General features: G+C 29.8%; 1 protein-coding gene across 1 annotated transcript; it reads left to right on the plus strand.

Annotated features, from left to right (window-relative positions):
- Positions 1 to 781: 781 nt before the first annotated feature.
- On the plus strand, positions 782 to 18,875 carry LOC131936634 (myelin regulatory factor-like). The gene is made up of 19 exons (XM_059293718.1): positions 782 to 902; positions 1,606 to 1,876; positions 2,292 to 2,416; positions 3,536 to 3,707; positions 4,066 to 4,261; positions 4,557 to 4,633; positions 4,756 to 4,957; positions 5,379 to 5,579; positions 6,197 to 6,421; positions 6,904 to 7,085; positions 7,496 to 7,717; positions 8,280 to 8,515; positions 8,946 to 9,095; positions 13,188 to 13,270; positions 13,710 to 13,857; positions 14,292 to 14,445; positions 15,149 to 15,254; positions 15,453 to 15,545; positions 15,827 to 18,875. Exons 1-19 carry the CDS (start codon positions 782 to 784, stop codon positions 15,908 to 15,910), a joined length of 3,048 nt encoding a protein of 1,015 aa, XP_059149701.1. The 3' UTR covers positions 15,911 to 18,875.
- The last annotated feature ends 45 nt before the right edge of the window (positions 18,876 to 18,920 follow it).

Here is an 18,920-nt window from a genome sequence, read left to right on the forward strand (position 1 = left end):
TGTGTTGAGGGGGGGGGGGTAGCAGAACACCCCTTGAAAACCTAAAATGAAAATTCTTTCTGTTAAATTACAGTTATTGGCCAAGGTATACACAATTTATTTATGTTTATCATTTCATATATGGCCTTTATATATATATATATATATATATATATATATATATATATATATATATATATATATATATATATATATATATATATATATATAAAATGTATATGTATATGTATATAATGTATATGTATTAAGAACTTGTTTTGAACTTCCTCCCCCCTCCTTGTAATAAATTCCAGTCTATGCCACTGGTACACTGGGCTATTGTATGAATGTCTTCATACATACCTTTGTTTCCATATAGGACACCTGTGTGTTGTCTGAGCACACCTGTGTACATTGTACACTTTTATGTGTTGTCTACATACACCTGTGCCTTGTCTGTGTACATCTGTGTATTATTTGAGAACATCTATGTACACTTGCATGTTGTCTGTATATAGTATACACCTACATACTGTGTGTACCTATGTACTATGTGCAACCTGTATTGCCTTTGTTCTGTTACCTGTATGTTATTTTTGTTACCATAAAGTTTCACGCAGTTAAAATAGTATTTTTAGTTGCGAATAACTGATTTTCAAATGACCTGAATAAAAGTTTTCTTATTTACCCAAACATTACATGAAAACTTATATTCCCTAGTGCTATCTTTAACAATCCAAATATTACACTTGAAACTATTGTCTTTCAAACAAAAACTATAGTTATTGTATCATGACTTATCATGCCGTGCTGTTATCTTGTTCCACATTATATCTCTAGGTCACTACCGGACAGTCCCCCAGACTCTGGGTCAGAGCCGTACTCCCCCCCTGATGGGACCCTTCACCATCAAGCCTTGGCTGGTCAGTCTCTTAACTCTCTGAAGATAAAACCCTCATTAGTTTAAATCTATCGACTCGTTAGGTCTAAAATTCTCAAAAATGTAAATCTTTTAACTCTTTAGAGCTTAAACCCTCATTACTCTAAATGTATTAGTTCATCAGGTTAAAATTATTCTAACTCTTAGGGACTAAAATTCTCAAATATCTAAATCTTTTAAATAATTAGATCTATTATTCTTTAAAAATTAAAAAAATCTCTCAATTCACTGTCACTAAAATTCTCATCATTGTACATGGCTTACATCATTGCCTCTGTGGGGACACCAAAAGTCATCACATACCACCATATCCTGTATCATTTAAAGTATATCTCTTGTTTACATTCCTCATTTCCAAATAATTTTCAATCTATTTTTGAAAAGTCAACTACTAAAAAATATTTCTTATTCTGTTTATTTATATTGTAATATCAAGCAGTTAAAAAAGACAGTTTTCTTGGTGATTACTTGAAGTTTTTGTTGTTTCCTGTTAGGAAAAAATACATAGGCTCTAGAAAATACACCCTGTGATATGTAGATCTTAAGCTTAACTCTCAACTCTTTAAATCACATCTGTGAGCTTAACTCTCAACTCTTTAAATCACACTGTGAGCTTAACTCTCAACTCTTTAAATCACATCTGTGAGCTTAACTCAACTCACATATACCATGTCTTTGATTGACAGATCTGAAGTCGACCATACCTGGCAGTTTACCCACCCTGCCTCAGTCCATGTACCTCGGCCACAACAGGCTGGGGGGGATGCCCACAAAGGCTCCCCCAGCCTACATTGGGGAGTCCCAAAAACTCAACCACCTCCTCCAGGGCCAGCACCAGCAAGGTCAGAGGTTACCCATGCAGTACCCCTCTGGTTTATCTATGGGTCAGCAGATGACCTCTCTACAACAGATTTCCCCACCCCTGTCCCACCCCATCCTACCCACACACATGGGAAGGTAAGCTTTTGTTGTGATCTGCTTGACCATTATCATCTTGCCATTAACCTCATCATTGTTATCTATACTGTCATCATTATCACCTGCATCATCATCATCATTTTTGTCATTTGCATCATCATCATCATCAACAATGCCATTTGCATCATCATCAAAATTTTAATCCTTATCATCAGCATCATCATCATTGTGAACATCAAAATCAACATATTCTTCATCATTATCATCATCATCATAATCATCAGCACTAGCATCATTATCATCAACACCATCAACATCATTGTCTTTGCCATCATCATCATCATTGCCAATAACAGCAACATTACCATCTCCATCATCATAATTACCGTCATCATCATCATTTAGCTATTGATGAAGCAACATGTTAAGATAATGATTCATGTTTATTCATCAGTTTGTCAAATATCGCCAGTCAGTCAACCAAGAAACGCAAATATTCCGAGTCACCAACAGGTACCCTGAACCCCAACATGATGCATGGCATGGGCAACGTCATGAGCATCAAACAGGAGCCTCCAGGTGGGTGCTGGATGTAACCCAGTCAAAACTTTAGCATCATAGGGTGTTTTAGAACTTCAGTCTCTAATTTACTCTCAACTCATCTCATCTTTGAGCTTAACTTTCAACTCACCAATTAAAAGTCATTGATTAAATTTAATTAAAGGTCAATTAAAGGACGTAAGTCTCAACTAACTGTTTCTCCCACCCTTGACCTCTGATCTCTGACTAACAGTATAGGTCACAGTGAACTCTTATTTTCCCACACAAAGACTTTATTAACCCCCCCCCCCCCCCACCACCATTAAAATGTTTCAACAAAACTCTAGACCTACCTGAAAATATAAGCACCACTGTTTATACATTTCATTAAAAATGTAGGTGTACATTACAACCAATCTGTAGGTGTATACACAAAAATAAAGTCACTATTGTTTATACATTACAACCAATCTGTAGGTGTATACACAAAAATAAAGGCACCATTGTTTATACATTACAACCAATCTGTAGGTGTATACACAAAAATAAAGTCACTATTGTTTATACAGCCAGCTTGTTGTTAGTGACCTGTTGGCAGTTTAATGAGTTAATTAATCTTTGCTGAGTAATTAATTTATTTCAAGTATGTGAACAGCTTTTATTTGATAACTTATTTTTCAACAAGAATAAGCTAAATAAAATTATGGCAGTAAGCTGTGTGTTATAAATGTGAATATGACCTTAAGTGAGCAGTAATATAATGCAGAAACATATTCCTACTAATCATGAAAGAAATTGTACAAAAATTATTGAAAAAACACACCTTAGAATGTGGGTAATTTAAACTGGCTTTATGATGTAGAGGACTTTAGTCCTATAAGTTATAGAATCATTTTATCTCAGAAGAATTATTTAGTTAATTGTTAATAAAAAGTTGAGTTACAACGACATGTCTTACACAGTCTCAAAGAAAGAAACCTCTCAAATAATATTTTTATCGCGGGTTATATTTAACTATAGCAGACTTTCATAAAACAAATAATTAATTTTTATTTTCCCCATACACATAGAGAAATATTCATGTTATATTTTAATATTTTAAAAAATATATTTAACTGAGTTTAGCAAGGTATTAATGAAACGATAATTACAAATTAGGTGCACAGTTCAGCAGTTACATGGGGGATTGTCCAGGTGGGGATGATGACCTGCCGCAGTATGATGTGGATTCTAACGATGCCTTCATTGAAAGCACATATCAGGTCATCAAGTGGCAGCCTTACTCCCAGGCCCAGTGGGTCATCCTAACTGACGGAGACCTCAAGGATTTGTAAGTCACTTAACATAAACAGTACCACAGATGAGATTCTGAGATCAGTTACAGTGTTTTATTTGCTGAAATTTCAAATAAAAAAATACTAATTCTAGTTTTTAAAAATACTTTTCAATCTCCCCTAAATATAAGTAGATCAGAACTAAAATTAGAAATTATTTTAAAAATTATGAAATTCTTCAATTTAAATAATTATTTATTACATTTATAATTTTTAACATATTTTTCTCTTAAAATATTTTTATAATAGTCTTTATTATTTCCTAAATTAACTGCTAATCTTTGTTCTAGTAGACCTTTAAGAACTAATCTTGTAAGCAGAACTATGTATAAAACTGCCTTTGTAAATTCCCAGACCTACACCACAGTACAGAGTAGATGCAGATAAAGGCTTCAACTTCTCTGTCCCAGATGAAGCATTTGTGTGCCAGAAAAAAAATCATTTCCAGGTCACCGTTCACATGCGCCTGCATGGCAATGCTAAATATATTCGTACCATAGATGGTGTGAAGAAAATTGAGAGTTTCTTTCTTCATTTTTATGGTGTAAAGGTAGATAAGTAATATTTTTTGTTTCTTAAATAAATTTTTTTTTTTGAAATTCAAAAAATAAAATGTAAATGTAAGATTTTACATTTAGAGACCAAACCTAAAATATAATGCATTCATATATTTAAAACAAAATTATAGGCTTATATGTAAAATTCAGAAAATTAAAAAAAAAATAGGCTACATAATTGAATTACTACAGTGCAATACACATCTTAAATACTAAAGAAGCAAACATTTATAATACAATGATTCATAGATATAAAGCTAAAATATTTGAATACCACCATATTTACAGATGGAATCTCAGAACCAGAGTATAAAAATAGAACAGTCTCAGTCTGACAGAAGTAAAAAATCTTTCCACCCAGTGAAGTGAGTACATGACAAGTGTCAGAGTAAAAAAATGTTGAACTTAAGCTACAATACTTAGCTTTGATTTGTACACAAAATAGTATGGAAAAAGCTTTAAAATTTAGATGTGACAATTTCAACAGGGTTGACCTCACAGCTGACCAGGAGACAAAGGTCACTGTGGGGCGTCTGCACTTCAGCGAGACCACGAGCAACAACATGAGGAAGAAGGGGAAGCCCAACCCAGACCAGCGCTACTTTCTGCTTGTAGTCAGCCTGCACGCACATACTGGTGATAAGGATTACATGCTGGTTGGAAATGTTTCAGATAGAATTATTGTCAGGGTAGGTCTATTTGTTTTTTGATCGGGATTATTTAGTTTATTGCATAAAACTTTTTTTAAAGAAGTTTAGAGCACTATTAAAAAGGGGGTATGTTTTGTTTTTCTAATAGCTTTATTAAAAAAAAAATAAAACAGTGTTTGTTTTCAATTAATTTGTCTTATTTTTTTCAATATTGAGTATTTTTTTTTAAATTTTCTGATATTGTTTGCAGAATGTAAATAAAATGTTGAAGTGGATTTTATATTAATTTAGTGAACTTAAATTTATAAATAATGTCAATACAATTACTTACTTTAGAGTTTGTTAATAACAATTTTTAAAGATATTGCTTTAATGTTCGTACAATGTTCTAGGTCTTACTTTAGAATTTGTTAATAACAATTTTTAAAGATATTGCTTTAGCTACATATCTGTTTTTCAGGCCTCCAACCCAGGTCAGTTTGACAGTGATGTCGATGTCATGTGGCAGAAGGGCCAAACACAGGAATCAGTGTTCCACATGGGGAGGGTGGGGGTCAACACTGACCACCCAGACGAAAATTTAACTGTCCATGGCAACATGAGACTGACAGGACACTTGACGCAGCCGTCTGATATGAGAGTCAAGAAAAATGTGCAAGAGGTGAGCTCTAGTTTAACTTATAACTTTGTTTCTAATCACCTTTGTATTCCAAAGTCATTATTTCTAATGATTATTAGGCTTATATTCTTCTTCTTCTTCATTCTTAATTGAGAATATGGTGGAGGATTTAGACAAGTCCAACTTATATTAAATTTAACCATTTGTTGTGGCTTATAAGGAAAGCAACAATATTAAATTAAATTGTCAGATTGTTTCTACACAAGAAAAATAAGTTAGGGATATATAAAGAGTGATCTTATATTTTGAAAATTTTGTATTTCATCATAAACATATAAGCCTACTTAGTGTGAACAGCAATTTAGGTGAAACACTTGGCTAATATTTATCCTATCTTTACTTAACTCTTTTTGTAAATGTTTTTATTATGGTTTTTAATATGGCACAGTATGCCTTTAACTGGAGCTAAAATTAAGTTGGACAGAAGATTCTCAGCCAGAAAGTTTATTTATTTTGTTCTTTTTGGCCATGACATGTATCTGGCCTGAAAGTGTTACTAAATCGGAATAATCAAACGTCAAAGTATGAGATTTAAAAAAGTGAAAATAATTTTTTTTTTATAATAACAAAATGTAATTCCTAGTTTTACATTTCATCAGATAAACCCTAAGAGTCAGCTTGAAAATGTCTCCAAGCTGCGCATCTACAAGTATTCTTACAAGGACGAGTACGCCTCGCAGGTGGGGATCCCCCGTGACAACCACGTGGAGACAGGCGTGCTGGCCCAGGAGATCAAGGAAGTTATCCCTGACGCTGTACAGGAAACTGGTGATGTGGTGCTCTCTAATGGGGAGACCATTGAAAATTTTTTAGTTGTGAATAAAGTAAGCAGTTCATACTTTTTGCTTAAGGTTGTTGTCTCACATAACTTAAAATACTTTTATTATTTATAATCAGTATCTAATTCTAATTGCAGTATAGAATAATTGATGGTGTAATGAGATATTGATATTAAAAAAAATGAAAAAATATTTCAAACAAATCATTTTAAAAAGATAGTTTTATTTTTATTCTGATGATGAAATGTGAGATAAAAATAGATTGATTGTTCTTGTGGTTTTTTATAATGTTTTAAAATATGCTTTCTCATATTTGTATTGTATTAAAAATGACAGTTGTACTGGAAACTGATACATTTTATTGTGGTATATGTTGAAACATTGTGCTTGCTTTAATTTAATTAATTTAATTACATTTTACACCTTTAAAAAATGATTCTTTACCTTTGTAGATTTATGGTACTATAATTATAATAAAACTAATTTTTGTAATAATAAAATATATATTTTAATCTCACTGTGAACAGGACAGGATATTTATGGAAAACGTGGGAGCCGTCAAAGAGCTTTGTAAGTTGACGGACAACTTGGAGGTGCGCATCAATCAGCTGGAGAAGATGAACCAAAGGTTGGGGAAACTCAAACGTTTTGACAGTTTAAAATCCACAGGCAGCACTCTCAGTTCTAGGTCAAACATTAGCACCATCAGGTAACTAGATATTTTGGATACATTATTTTTTTTTAATTCCTTCATTTAATTTTAAGAAAATTACACTGTTTAAAGATTACAAAAAAATTAAATCCATTATTGTGGTGTAGTTTGGCAAGTTTTAATTTTTACAAAAAAAAATGATTTGAAATTAAATAAATAAATGTTTGAAATGAAATTAAGACTGTTTCTTGTTGTTATGGCTAAAGTGTGTGTTAGTGTTTAACTTAGGTTTTAAAGTGATAAAGTTAGAGCTAAGGCTGGAGTCATGTAAAGGGGAAAGCCGTTATGCCTAGAATTACATAATGGAAAAGTGCATTCTTTTCTTTTGTAAATCTTTATCTTTATGAGTAGGCCTATGTTATTTATAGTTACATTTTTTTATTGTAAATAATTTTTTTTTATTTCAGTTCTACTCCAAGTCTTCATCAAGAATCAGGTCATAGGTCATCGTCCAGTAAGAGACATCATCACGAGCATCACAGCAGCAGCAGCAGTCATAGCAGTCATCACATGATGGGCAGCAGCAAATCTTCACTTGCCAGTTTGTTCTCCCAGCCATTGAAAAATATCTGCAGCAACCGGTTCAGATACATCACCATTATATGTTTGGTTTTCATCATGATATTTTGGTAAGCGTTTCAGATACATCACCAACATATGTTTGATTTTCATCATGATATTTTGGTAAGCTAGTAAAATGTACATAGTTAAGTAGTTAGACATAGCAAATTATCACTAGAGCAGGTGAAGTAGAGATTGTCTTTTTCAGTAGCACTAAATTAAAAGAAAAATTGATTGAGCATCCTCTTATACCCGATGGTGATTTGGCAAGATTAAGTAAATTTTAGCATTGTGATCACAACATATAGAGAAATTGTCTTCACGATGTACTAGATAATTATTCTGCAAGATTTAAAAGAATGAAAACTGATTTTCAAAGTGAATTAAAGTCCATTGGTTTTAAAGTTTTGGAATGTACCATACAATATATATTATATACATTATTTTGGTAAAAATATTAATTTAATTTGCATATAACGCACCAAGATATATTAATAATATTTATTACATATATATCAATATATTTTAATATATTTCTAAATAATATTTAAACAAAACAGTTTTGGTGGGTTTAAAAATTAAAACCTATTCAATTTTTATCAAAAATTTTTTTTAATCTTTTCTATTTAGTGTTGTAGCCTTGGCGTGGCTGTACATTCTGGAACGCCAAAAACCAGATTCTTCATCGGTTGTAGCCAACTTGCCCAACATAGATTCATCATCAACCCCAAGCCTAATGGGTGCCAACAGCACCACAATAAACACACCCACTGAAGTGGTTCAAGAAATGTCAACTATATCAACGTCCACACAATCAACAACATTGCGGACAACGCCGGTCATGATATCAAGCACTACCAGCAGAAGTAAGAAACATGCCAGTTTTTTAGATTTAAGTCCAAATATATTAAAATAAGTTTTTATACTAAAAAAAAACTTCAAATTAAAATGTAATTTGGCTAAACTGTCACTAGAAATAACTTAAATGAAAGATTTTAATTTTACTTGATAATAGGTTGTAATAATTTGGAATTAATTTATGTTTCATGCATTTGCTTTAAAAACTATTATTATTTATGTACAAATAAATTAAAACGTTTTTATTTATGTTTTTAACCAGTAGCCAATTGAATAATTAAAGAATTCTTAATATTCAAAAATCATTAAAAGAAACAAAACTATTAGCATTGGTAAATTAAAGAAGTAATTACTAATTAAATACTACAATACATAGCATTATTAATAAATTCACTGTTGATTAAATGTATCTAACCTGTTGAGGTCTGCTTGTTTCAGTGACTCAGCCAGTTGTCCCCCCTTACCCATCCTGCATTGAAGGCTACTGTGAGAAGCTGTGCTGCCCCAGCCCACATGAAGACCAGCCTGACACCACAGACCCACCCCAGGTCATTATTCATGGAAATGGTGGCTACGAGAACCCACCTTGTAAGTTTTCTCTTTACAATTTCAAGTGCGTTGATTGTCTTTGGATAATAGTTTCATTGTCTTTGGATAATAATTTCATTGTCTTTGGATAATAGTTTCATTGTCTTTGGATAATAGTTTCTTTGGATAATAGTTTAATTGTCTTTGGATAATAGTTTCATTGTCTTTGGATAATAGTTTCATTGTCTTTGGATAATAGTTTCTTTGGATAATAGTTTCATTGTCTTTGGATAATAGTTTCATTGTCTTTGGATAATAGTTTCATTGTCTTTGGATAATAGTTTTATTGTCTTTGGATAATAGTTTCTTTGGATAATAGTTTTATTGTCTTTGGATAACAGTTTCATTGTCTTTGGATAATAGTTTCATTGTCTTTGGATAATAGTTTCATTGTCTTTGGATAATATTTTCTTTCGATTATAGTTTCATTGTCTTTGGATAACAGTTTCATTGTCTTTGTATAATAGTTTCATTGTCTTTGTATAATAGTTTCATTGTCTTTGGATAATAGTTTCATTGTCTTTGGATAATATTTTCTTTAGATAATAGTTTCATTGTCTTTGGATAATATTTTCTTTAGATAATAGTTTCATTGTCTTTGGATAATAGTTTCTTTGGATAATAGTTTCATTGTCTTTGGATAATAGTTTCATTGTCTTTGGATAATAGTTTCATTGTCTTTGGATAATAGTTTCTTTGGATAATAGTTTCATTGTCTTTGTATAATAGTTTCATTGTCTTTGGATAATAGTTTCATTGTCTTTGGATAATAGTTTCTTTGGATAATAGTTTCAGTGTCTTTGGATAATAGTTTCATTGTCTTTGGATAATAGTTTCATTGTCTTTGGATAATAGTTTCTTTGGATAATAGTTTCATTGTCTTTGTATAATAGTTTCATTGTCTTTGGATAATAGTTTCATTGTCTTTGGATAATAGTTTCTTTGGATAATAGTTTCATTTTCTTTAGATTATAGTTTCATTGTCTTTGGATAATAGTTTCTTTGGATAATAGTTTCAGTGTCTTTGGATAATAGTTTCATTGTCTTTGGATAATAGTTTCTTTGGATAATAGTTTCATTGTCTTTGGATAATAGTTTCATTGTCTTTGGATAATAGTTTCTTTGGATAATAGTTTCATTGTCTTTGTATAATAGTTTTATTGTCTTTGGATAATAGTTTCTTTGGATAATAGTTTCTTTGGATAATAGTTTCATTGTCTTTGGATAATAGTTTCATTGTCTTTGGATAATAGTTTCTTTGGATAATAGTTTCATTGTCTTTGTATAATAGTTTCATTGTCTTTGTATAATAGTTTTATTGTCTTTGGATAATAGTTTTTTTGGATAATAGTTTTAGTGTCTTTGGATAATAGTTTCATTGTCTTTGTATAATAGTTTCTTTGGATAATAGTTTTATTGTCTTTGGATAACAGTTTCTTTGTATAATAGTTTTATTGTCTTTGGATAATAGTTTCTTTGGATAATAGTTTCTTTGGATAATAGTTTCATTGTCTTTGGATAATAGTTTCATTGTCTTTGGATAATAGTTTCTTTGGATAATAGTTTCATTGTCTTTGTATAATAGTTTCATTGTCTTTGTATAATAGTTTCATTGTCTTTGGATAATAGTTTCTTTGGATAATAGTTTCAGTGTCTTTGGATAATAGTTTCATTGTCTTTGTATAATAGTTTCTTTGGATAATAGTTTCATTGTCTTTGGATAATAGTTTCTTTGGATAATAGTTTCATTGTCTTTGTATAATAGTTTCATTGTCTTTGGATAATAGTTTCATTGTCTTTGGATAATAGTTTCTTTGGATAATAGTTTCATTTTCTTTAGATTATAGTTTCATTGTCTTTGGATAATAGTTTCTTTGGATAATAGTTTCAGTGTCTTTGGATAATAGTTTCATTGTCTTTGGATAATAGTTTCATTGTCTTTGGATAATAGTTTCTTTGGATAATAGTTTCATTGTCTTTGGATAATAGTTTCATTGTCTTTGGATAATAGTTTCTTTGGATAATAGTTTCATTGTCTTTGTATAATAGTTTTATTGTCTTTGGATAATAGTTTCTTTGGATAATAGTTTCTTTGGATAATAGTTTCATTGTCTTTGGATAATAGTTTCATTGTCTTTGGATAATAGTTTCTTTGGATAATAGTTTCATTGTCTTTGTATAATAGTTTCATTGTCTTTGTATAATAGTTTCATTGTCTTTGGATAATAGTTTCTTTGGATAATAGTTTCAGTGTCTTTGGATAATAGTTTCATTGTCTTTGTATAATAGTTTCATTGTCTTTGGATAATAGTTTCTTTGGATAATAGTTTCATTGTCTTTGTATAATAGTTTCATTGTCTTTGTATAATAGTTTCATTGTCTTTGGATAATAGTTTCATTGTCTTTGGATAATAGTTTCTTTGGATAATAGTTTCAGTGTCTTTGGATAATAGTTTCATTGTCTTTGTATAATAGTTTCATTGTCTTTGGATAATAGTTTCATTGTCTTTGGATAATAGTTTCATTGTCTTTGGATAATAGTTTCTTTGGATAATAGTTTCATTGTCTTTGGATAATAGTTTCATTGTCTTTGGATAATAGTTTCATTGTCTTTGTATAATAGTTTCATTGTCTTTATATAATAGTTTCTTTGGATAATAGTTTCATTGTCTTTGGATAATAGTTTCATTGTCTTTGGATAATAGTTTCATTGTCTTTGTATAATAGTTTCATTGTCTTTGGATAATAGTTTCATTGTCTTTGGATAATAGTTTTATTGTCTTTGGATAATAGTTTCTTTGGATAATAGTTTCATTGTCTTTGGATAATAGTTTCATTGTCTTTGTATAATAGTTTCTTTGGATAATAGTTTCATTGTCTTTGGATAATAGTTTCATTGTCTTTGGATAATAGTTTCAGTGTCTTTGGATAATAGTTTCTTTGGATAATAGTTTCATTGTCTTTGTATAATAGTTTCATTGTCTTTGGATAATAGTTTCATTGTCTTTGGATAATAGTTTCATTATCTTTGGATAATAGTTTCATTATCTTTGGATAATAGTTTCTTTGGATAATAGTTTCATTGTCTTTGGATAATAGTTTCAGTGTCTTTGGATAATAGTTTCTTTGGATAATAGTTTCATTGTCTTTGTATAATAGTTTCATTGTCTTTGGATAATAGTTTCATTATCTTTGGATAATAGTTTCATTATCTTTGGATAATAGTTTCATTGTCTTTGGATAATAGTTTCACTGTCTTTGGAAAATACTTTTATTGTCTTTGGATAATAGTTTCTTATGATAATAGTTTCATTGTCTTTGGATAATAGTTTTATTGTCTTTGGATAATAGTTTCATTTGATTCAGTTCAGATATTAATTATAAGTAGCATAGGCAGTGGTTTACTTAATGAAAATCAATATATAAATGAATTTATATAATTAAAAGACCATGAGGTAAATAAGTTATGTAATAAAATTCTATAGAAATATCTGTTAATCAAATAAATAGCCACACTGGCATCTGCTGATTAACACTAATACAAATTGTCAATTACAAATCTTACTAAGATAATATTACATTGAATGAAACTTTCATAACATTTCTTTAATTGTTTTATTTGATGTATATTAAGCCTATATACTAAGAGTAATTTTTATTATTATTTAAAATGCAACTACAAATTATTTTCATGGAAATCTACAAACATAGGCAACTTAATTTTATTTTTTGTGAAAATGGTTTTTGTATTTAAAAAGATATATTAAAACCTAAAATTCAACTTCTGACTGTTTTTGTATTAAAAATGATATATTAAAACCTAACGTTCATCAACTGCTGTTTTTGTATTTAAAATGATATATTAAACCTAAAACTCATCAGCTGCTGTTTTTGTATTTAAAATGATATATTAAACCTAAAACTCATCAACTGCTGTTTTTGTATTTAAAATGATATATTAAACCTAAAACTCATCAACTGCTGTTTTTGTATTTAAAATGATATATTAAACCTAAAACTCATCAACTGCTGTTTTTGTATTTAAAATGATATATTAAAACCTAAAACTCATCAACTTTCTGGCTATTGCAGATATTTTAACAGGTGACCAAAGTGGGGAGATGGTGCAGCAACCCACAGGTGATGAGGAGGAGTCATCTGTTAATCAATATATTGTGAGTACACTCATCTGTTAACCAATATATTGTGAGTACACTCATCTGTTAACCAATATATTGTGAGTACACTCATCTGTTAACCAATATATTGTGAGTACACTCATCTGTTAACCAATATATTGTGAGTACACTCATCTGTTAACAAATATATTGTAAGTTCACTATGCTCTATGTCATAGCACACAACTGATGCCTCAAATTCTCACTAAAAAAAAAAAAATGTAAAAGCAAAGTACTTATTTTATGAAAATAAATTGTTACAGAATATAGATTTAGATATCATCCAATCCAAATGATGATTTTTTTTAGAATTGAAGAAACAAAAAGATAGGCACATACAAGATGATGAAAAATACTTTTTAATAACTTTTATCTTAATTCATTTTTTAATTGCAAGTTGCATTATAAGTTGCATTTATTATTTTTACTTTTGCAGAGTACTGCCATACCCCATGTGGCAACTATCTTCAACCTACCTGGCAAGTCAGAAACCATCAGCGACAATGTTGTGGAAGGCTCCCCTAAGTACAATGTAATAACCCACCTAGGAGGAAATGGCAAATATCGCAGGAGAAGAGGCGCTGGTGTGTACTCATTTTGTTTATGCAGGAGAGGTCACTTTGTTTGCTAGAAGAAAGTACTAAAATAATAACTATTAAAATAAGAAGACAGTTTTAAACAATAACCATTGTATCAGCTCAGTGTTTCATTAGCCTTTTAAAGTATACATTTGATTTAGTCCTATTACTCATGAACATTCAACACTTTAAAGGGGGTGGGGGTGGCCGTATTTTGATGACTGTTGACCTCTACTGAGTTCCTACATACAAAACATAAATATCACTAGGATGTGTACACATAATTTCCTTTGAAACATTTGTTTACAAAACCTATGTAAATATCTTATATACTTCATGTACATATTAAAAATATAAAATTATGTGATTAATACACGCTGTTGTTAATATTTTAAAATTGGATGTATTTTATACAATCACAAATGTGTTTATGTTCCTAGATGATGCACCCAGACCAACCATTCGTATTGTAGAACTGGATTATGTCATAGATGATGTATTTTGCCTGGTAAATGGTTGTCGGACAAATAACTACTCGTACTATGTTCCACTCAACGAATCTTTTGGTTACGATGAGATCAAATTGGAACTATCGTAAGTTCACTTCTACTTCTAACTTAAATATTAAATTGAAATTAAACACCTAAAATTTCTCACTAAAATGTTTTTTTGCCCATTAGGCAAACATTTGAAAATAACTACCCATCATGTTTAAATGTTAGAATTTATATTATTATTATTTTTTATGCTTCTTGTAACATTAATAAATGTTTAATTAATTGCTTCCCAAATACATCATCAATTGCTGATTTTTAAAAATAGCTCAATCATTACTTATTGTTATCTATGTCTACCTACCATAAGCATCTACAACGTTAAAACAATTCAAAATAAACCACCTAATTTAATGTCTGTCCATCCAAAGCATCCATGACTAATTAAAAAAACCACAAATGACTGATTATCTACCACTTTTTTAAATTGTCCAACTTTTCAAAGCATCTGCAACAAATTAGCAGTTATATGTGCACCTTTCTATTGCATCTAGAACTAATAATCAGCATCTCTGAAGAGAGATTTAATTAACATCTGTTATAGTTCTCTAATCACAAAGAGAGATTTAATTAACATCTGTTATGGTCCTCTAATCACAAAGAGAGATCTACTCAGCATCTGTTATGGTCCTCTAAAGAGAGATCTAATTAGCATCTGTTATGGTCTACCAAAGAGAGAACTAATTAGCATCTGTTATGGTCTACCAAAGAGAGAACTAATCAGCATCCCTTATTGTCCTCAGTACACCCACCATGAGCTACATCGCTCTGTGCTCGTCCAGATTTTTGTGGAGTTGCCCACCACCTGCCCAGCAGACCAATGAAGTTGTAGGACAACTGGTGCAACAGGTTTGTTCATTTCTCTTTTTTAATACACAAACACACTTACATACATACAAAATAGCTTCTCCTCATTTAGAGAAGTGTCTAAGATCACCAATTAAAAGCCGTTAATCACAATAACATTTATTTTTAATTTTAAAAAATATAAGTTAAAAGAAATATTTTGCTAACAGATAATCATTTTCTTTCTTAATACTTTTGCAGACTCACCAAGCATTTTGGTCTGTTAGGATAGGCAACCACTATAAAACTTATCTGAATTTTAGAGTTATCCACTCTTTGCTGGGACATTCAGTGGTAAGAACATTTTTTTTTTGCACCTGATAATCAATATTTTCCTGAGGTCATAGCTTATAGACAGTTGTTTTCTAGGTGGCCACTGTAGACCTTATTATCTCCTCTTTCCCCTGTGTATGTACTGTAGTCTACCAATTATAAACAAGAGAATGTATGAAAGTTCAACTGGCTTTAGACATGAAACAAATACAAGATTTACACTAGCTTCTCCCCAATACTATTCCACTGTTAGAATAAAAAACAATAACCCTTGCAGTTTTTAATTATGTTTTTTTTTTCAGTCTCCTGACCAAGCTTGTCAACTGCAGTCAAGTTCAGACTTTGTGGTCATGAACTACACAATACAATTTCAAAGGCAGTGTTAGGTCAAAGGTCGTCTGTTGAGTTTTACCATCTAATTATTATTTTAATGTACAGTAATTATTCATTTAATTGTGATCACTTCTGATAGTTTACAATCTTATTTTTACCATGTTCAGTTTTAGCTTGACCAACTGGAAAAAAAAAAACTTCCATTTTATTTGACAGGCTGTGCCTATTTTATTTTTATTAAGTTATTTATAATTTCACAAAAATTGAATTTTAACATTAAAACAAACAAGTTATCAAAATTAAACTTTGAAATTAAATTTTTCTTTAAAACAAAAAAAGTATTAAAACATACTTTGTTCCATATCCTGTAAGTAGTTTTTAAACACTTCATTGATAAAGAAACTAGACTAAGCTCAACATGTAATGATAAGATAACAATACATGTTTCAGCCAAAGGTTTTGTTGGAATTAATATTTCACCTCAATGAAAATAATGAACTAGTTTGTATTGAAAGGTCTAAGTTGAGCTAGAAAATGTAAACAACTTGCAACAGGTCAAAGATATTCAAATATAAATGTGCCAAATAACTATAGAAGTCACTGTTTTATGTCTTTGTACTTTCACCTGTTAAATTTACTCTAAGAATACACTCTATGCTACAGTAAAATTACTTAATATCAATAAATATCCTCATCTCAAGTTTCTAAAGTCATTGAAGGCTCAAAAGAAATACTGCAATATTTTGGTAAATATGAAAATTTGACCAAGTTAAATACATGTTTAGATGAGATTTTTTTTCCAAGTTTTACTGTTTATTCTGCTAGTCAGAAAATAACATTAAAACACAATAATTTTAAATAGGCCTACTACATTAAAACAGTAAAACAAAGATAATTAGCTGATAATTCATTTATTCATCTTTTTAATTTGATAAAAACATTTTCATAACTTTTATTTTCAAATATATTACATTCCAAACATGTATCATATTTTGCTTTGTGTTTCATTTTGTTTAAGTGACTGTTAAAACATAAATTTTAGTAATGAGTTCAGTTTGTATTAGATTTTAACATGTAACAAAATTTCAAATACAATAATTAAAACATTATTTATGGTTTAAAATATTTCCAAAAGTTTGTTTTTGTAAACCATTAATAATGTAATTATTACCATTACCGATATAATTATAAAAGAAACTGTATACATGTGCGTTGTTCACTAGTCATTAAAATAACCTTTGGAATGTTTGAATAGTTTGGAACAAAATTATAGGCCTATAATTATTTGTAGATCTTATTTTAACAAATCAAAATGATATTTTAAACATGTAAGGTGATAATTATATGTGAGTCTACATCAATGAATCAGTTTGTAGGTAGATATGTTTTTGAGATTTAAAATTTAGTTTAATTAAATGCTTTTTTTTTTTAAATCGGCTAGAATAATTTTCATTGATTAAACATTAGAGCAGTGGTTCTAAACCTGAGTTTGAATGAACCCCAGAGATTTGGTGAGCCTGTCTCTAGGGATCTTTGGAGGTTAAGACACACACCCAACTCATATGATTCACGATCAGATTTTGTCAGAACTATTAAGGAGGGTTCGGTTAATGTGCAAATGAAACTGGTGGGTCTAAAAAGTTTAAGAATTACTGCATTAGAATATTTAAACATATACTATTAAAATTTCCTTTAGTGAAGTAATTGTCCATGGAAAAGTTACCTCACAAACAGCTGAACTTTTTGCAAGTGTAATTTTTAAAATTATCACCATAGAATAACAATAACTGTATAGTTGTTCTTTGTGTTAACTTTTTATCAGTTAAATGTTACATTTGGGATTTTGTAATATAGTTAGTTGTCATATCATTGAATATTTCGTATATTTATAAAACATTCCTTCAAAATGTACATTCCATTGTTTATACCATTCCCCCACTTTCATCTATTATGTAACAAATTATTTCAATTTTGTTCTAGAAATGCGTTGATTTAATGTGTAATTTTTCTTGTTAAGAAAGTATGATTAAATGAAACAGCAGTATATGAAAGATTAAATGTATAACATCTTTTTTACAAATCCTTTTTCTTAGCAATACAGACAAGTTTTAATTAGAATCTCAAAATTTCAGGTATAAATTTGTTATTTTGCATTTTTTAGTGAATTTCTTTAAATTATCTATTTGGAATTACAGTCCTTTCAATTACAACTAGTAAGTGATTCATAATTGCAGTGATGGTCTTATTTGTTAAATACTGTTTAAAAAAAACATTTTCTTATAAATATATAGGCTACCTGTCTTTCTATTTTAAAATCACTACCAAATTTTAAGATGGTTAAGTTAGGATCTATAATTGTCTCTACAAGATTTATATCTTTAAAATAAAGATGTATCACTCCGGTTTGTTTTCACCAGGGTTTCATGTTTACGCCATTGCTATTTATCACAATACGTTAATTATGTTTACACAGAGTTAACGTACATCTGTCACAGGCTCTTCTGCTTCATTTGTATGCAATTCTCATAAAAAAAGAGATTTTTATTATCAGCTATTATATTTTTATAATAATTATTTTTTACTGTTGTACATTTTTCTTGATTTGTTGAGCGATTTTAATTTGTTGAACAACTCAGCCCAGTAGGGCTGTGTACAATTTTTGTCCTATTTGTTGACTGTTAAGATATTATAGTGATGTAACCTTAACTATGCAAGACCAAAAAAAAAAAAAAAACCACCATTGAGTGCCTTCCCCTTAATCATAGTCATGTACACTGTGGGTTGACACCAAAGTGTTGAGTATTTTGTTTCCAATGAAATTCCAAAAGAAACATTCCTTAAAATGTTGTCTTTTTTTTTTTTTTTACATAATAATGAGTTATCTATTAACATTTTACATCAGTTATTCATATAAAGTCTGCTGATTCTGTAAAGATTTGTCTAAAATTGGATCTTTTTGTCAGTATAAATAAACATGAGAACAAATAAATAAAGAACTAAATTAAATAATTTGCTTTTGTTGAGTACTAAATTTGCATTTACTTTGTTCTACATATAAAAATA

This window comes from Physella acuta, unplaced genomic scaffold, assembly GCF_028476545.2.
Source record: "Physella acuta isolate Inbredline_101_S28 unplaced genomic scaffold, ASM2847654v3 ptg000006l, whole genome shotgun sequence".
Lineage (NCBI taxonomy): Eukaryota > Metazoa > Mollusca > Gastropoda > Physidae > Physella > Physella acuta.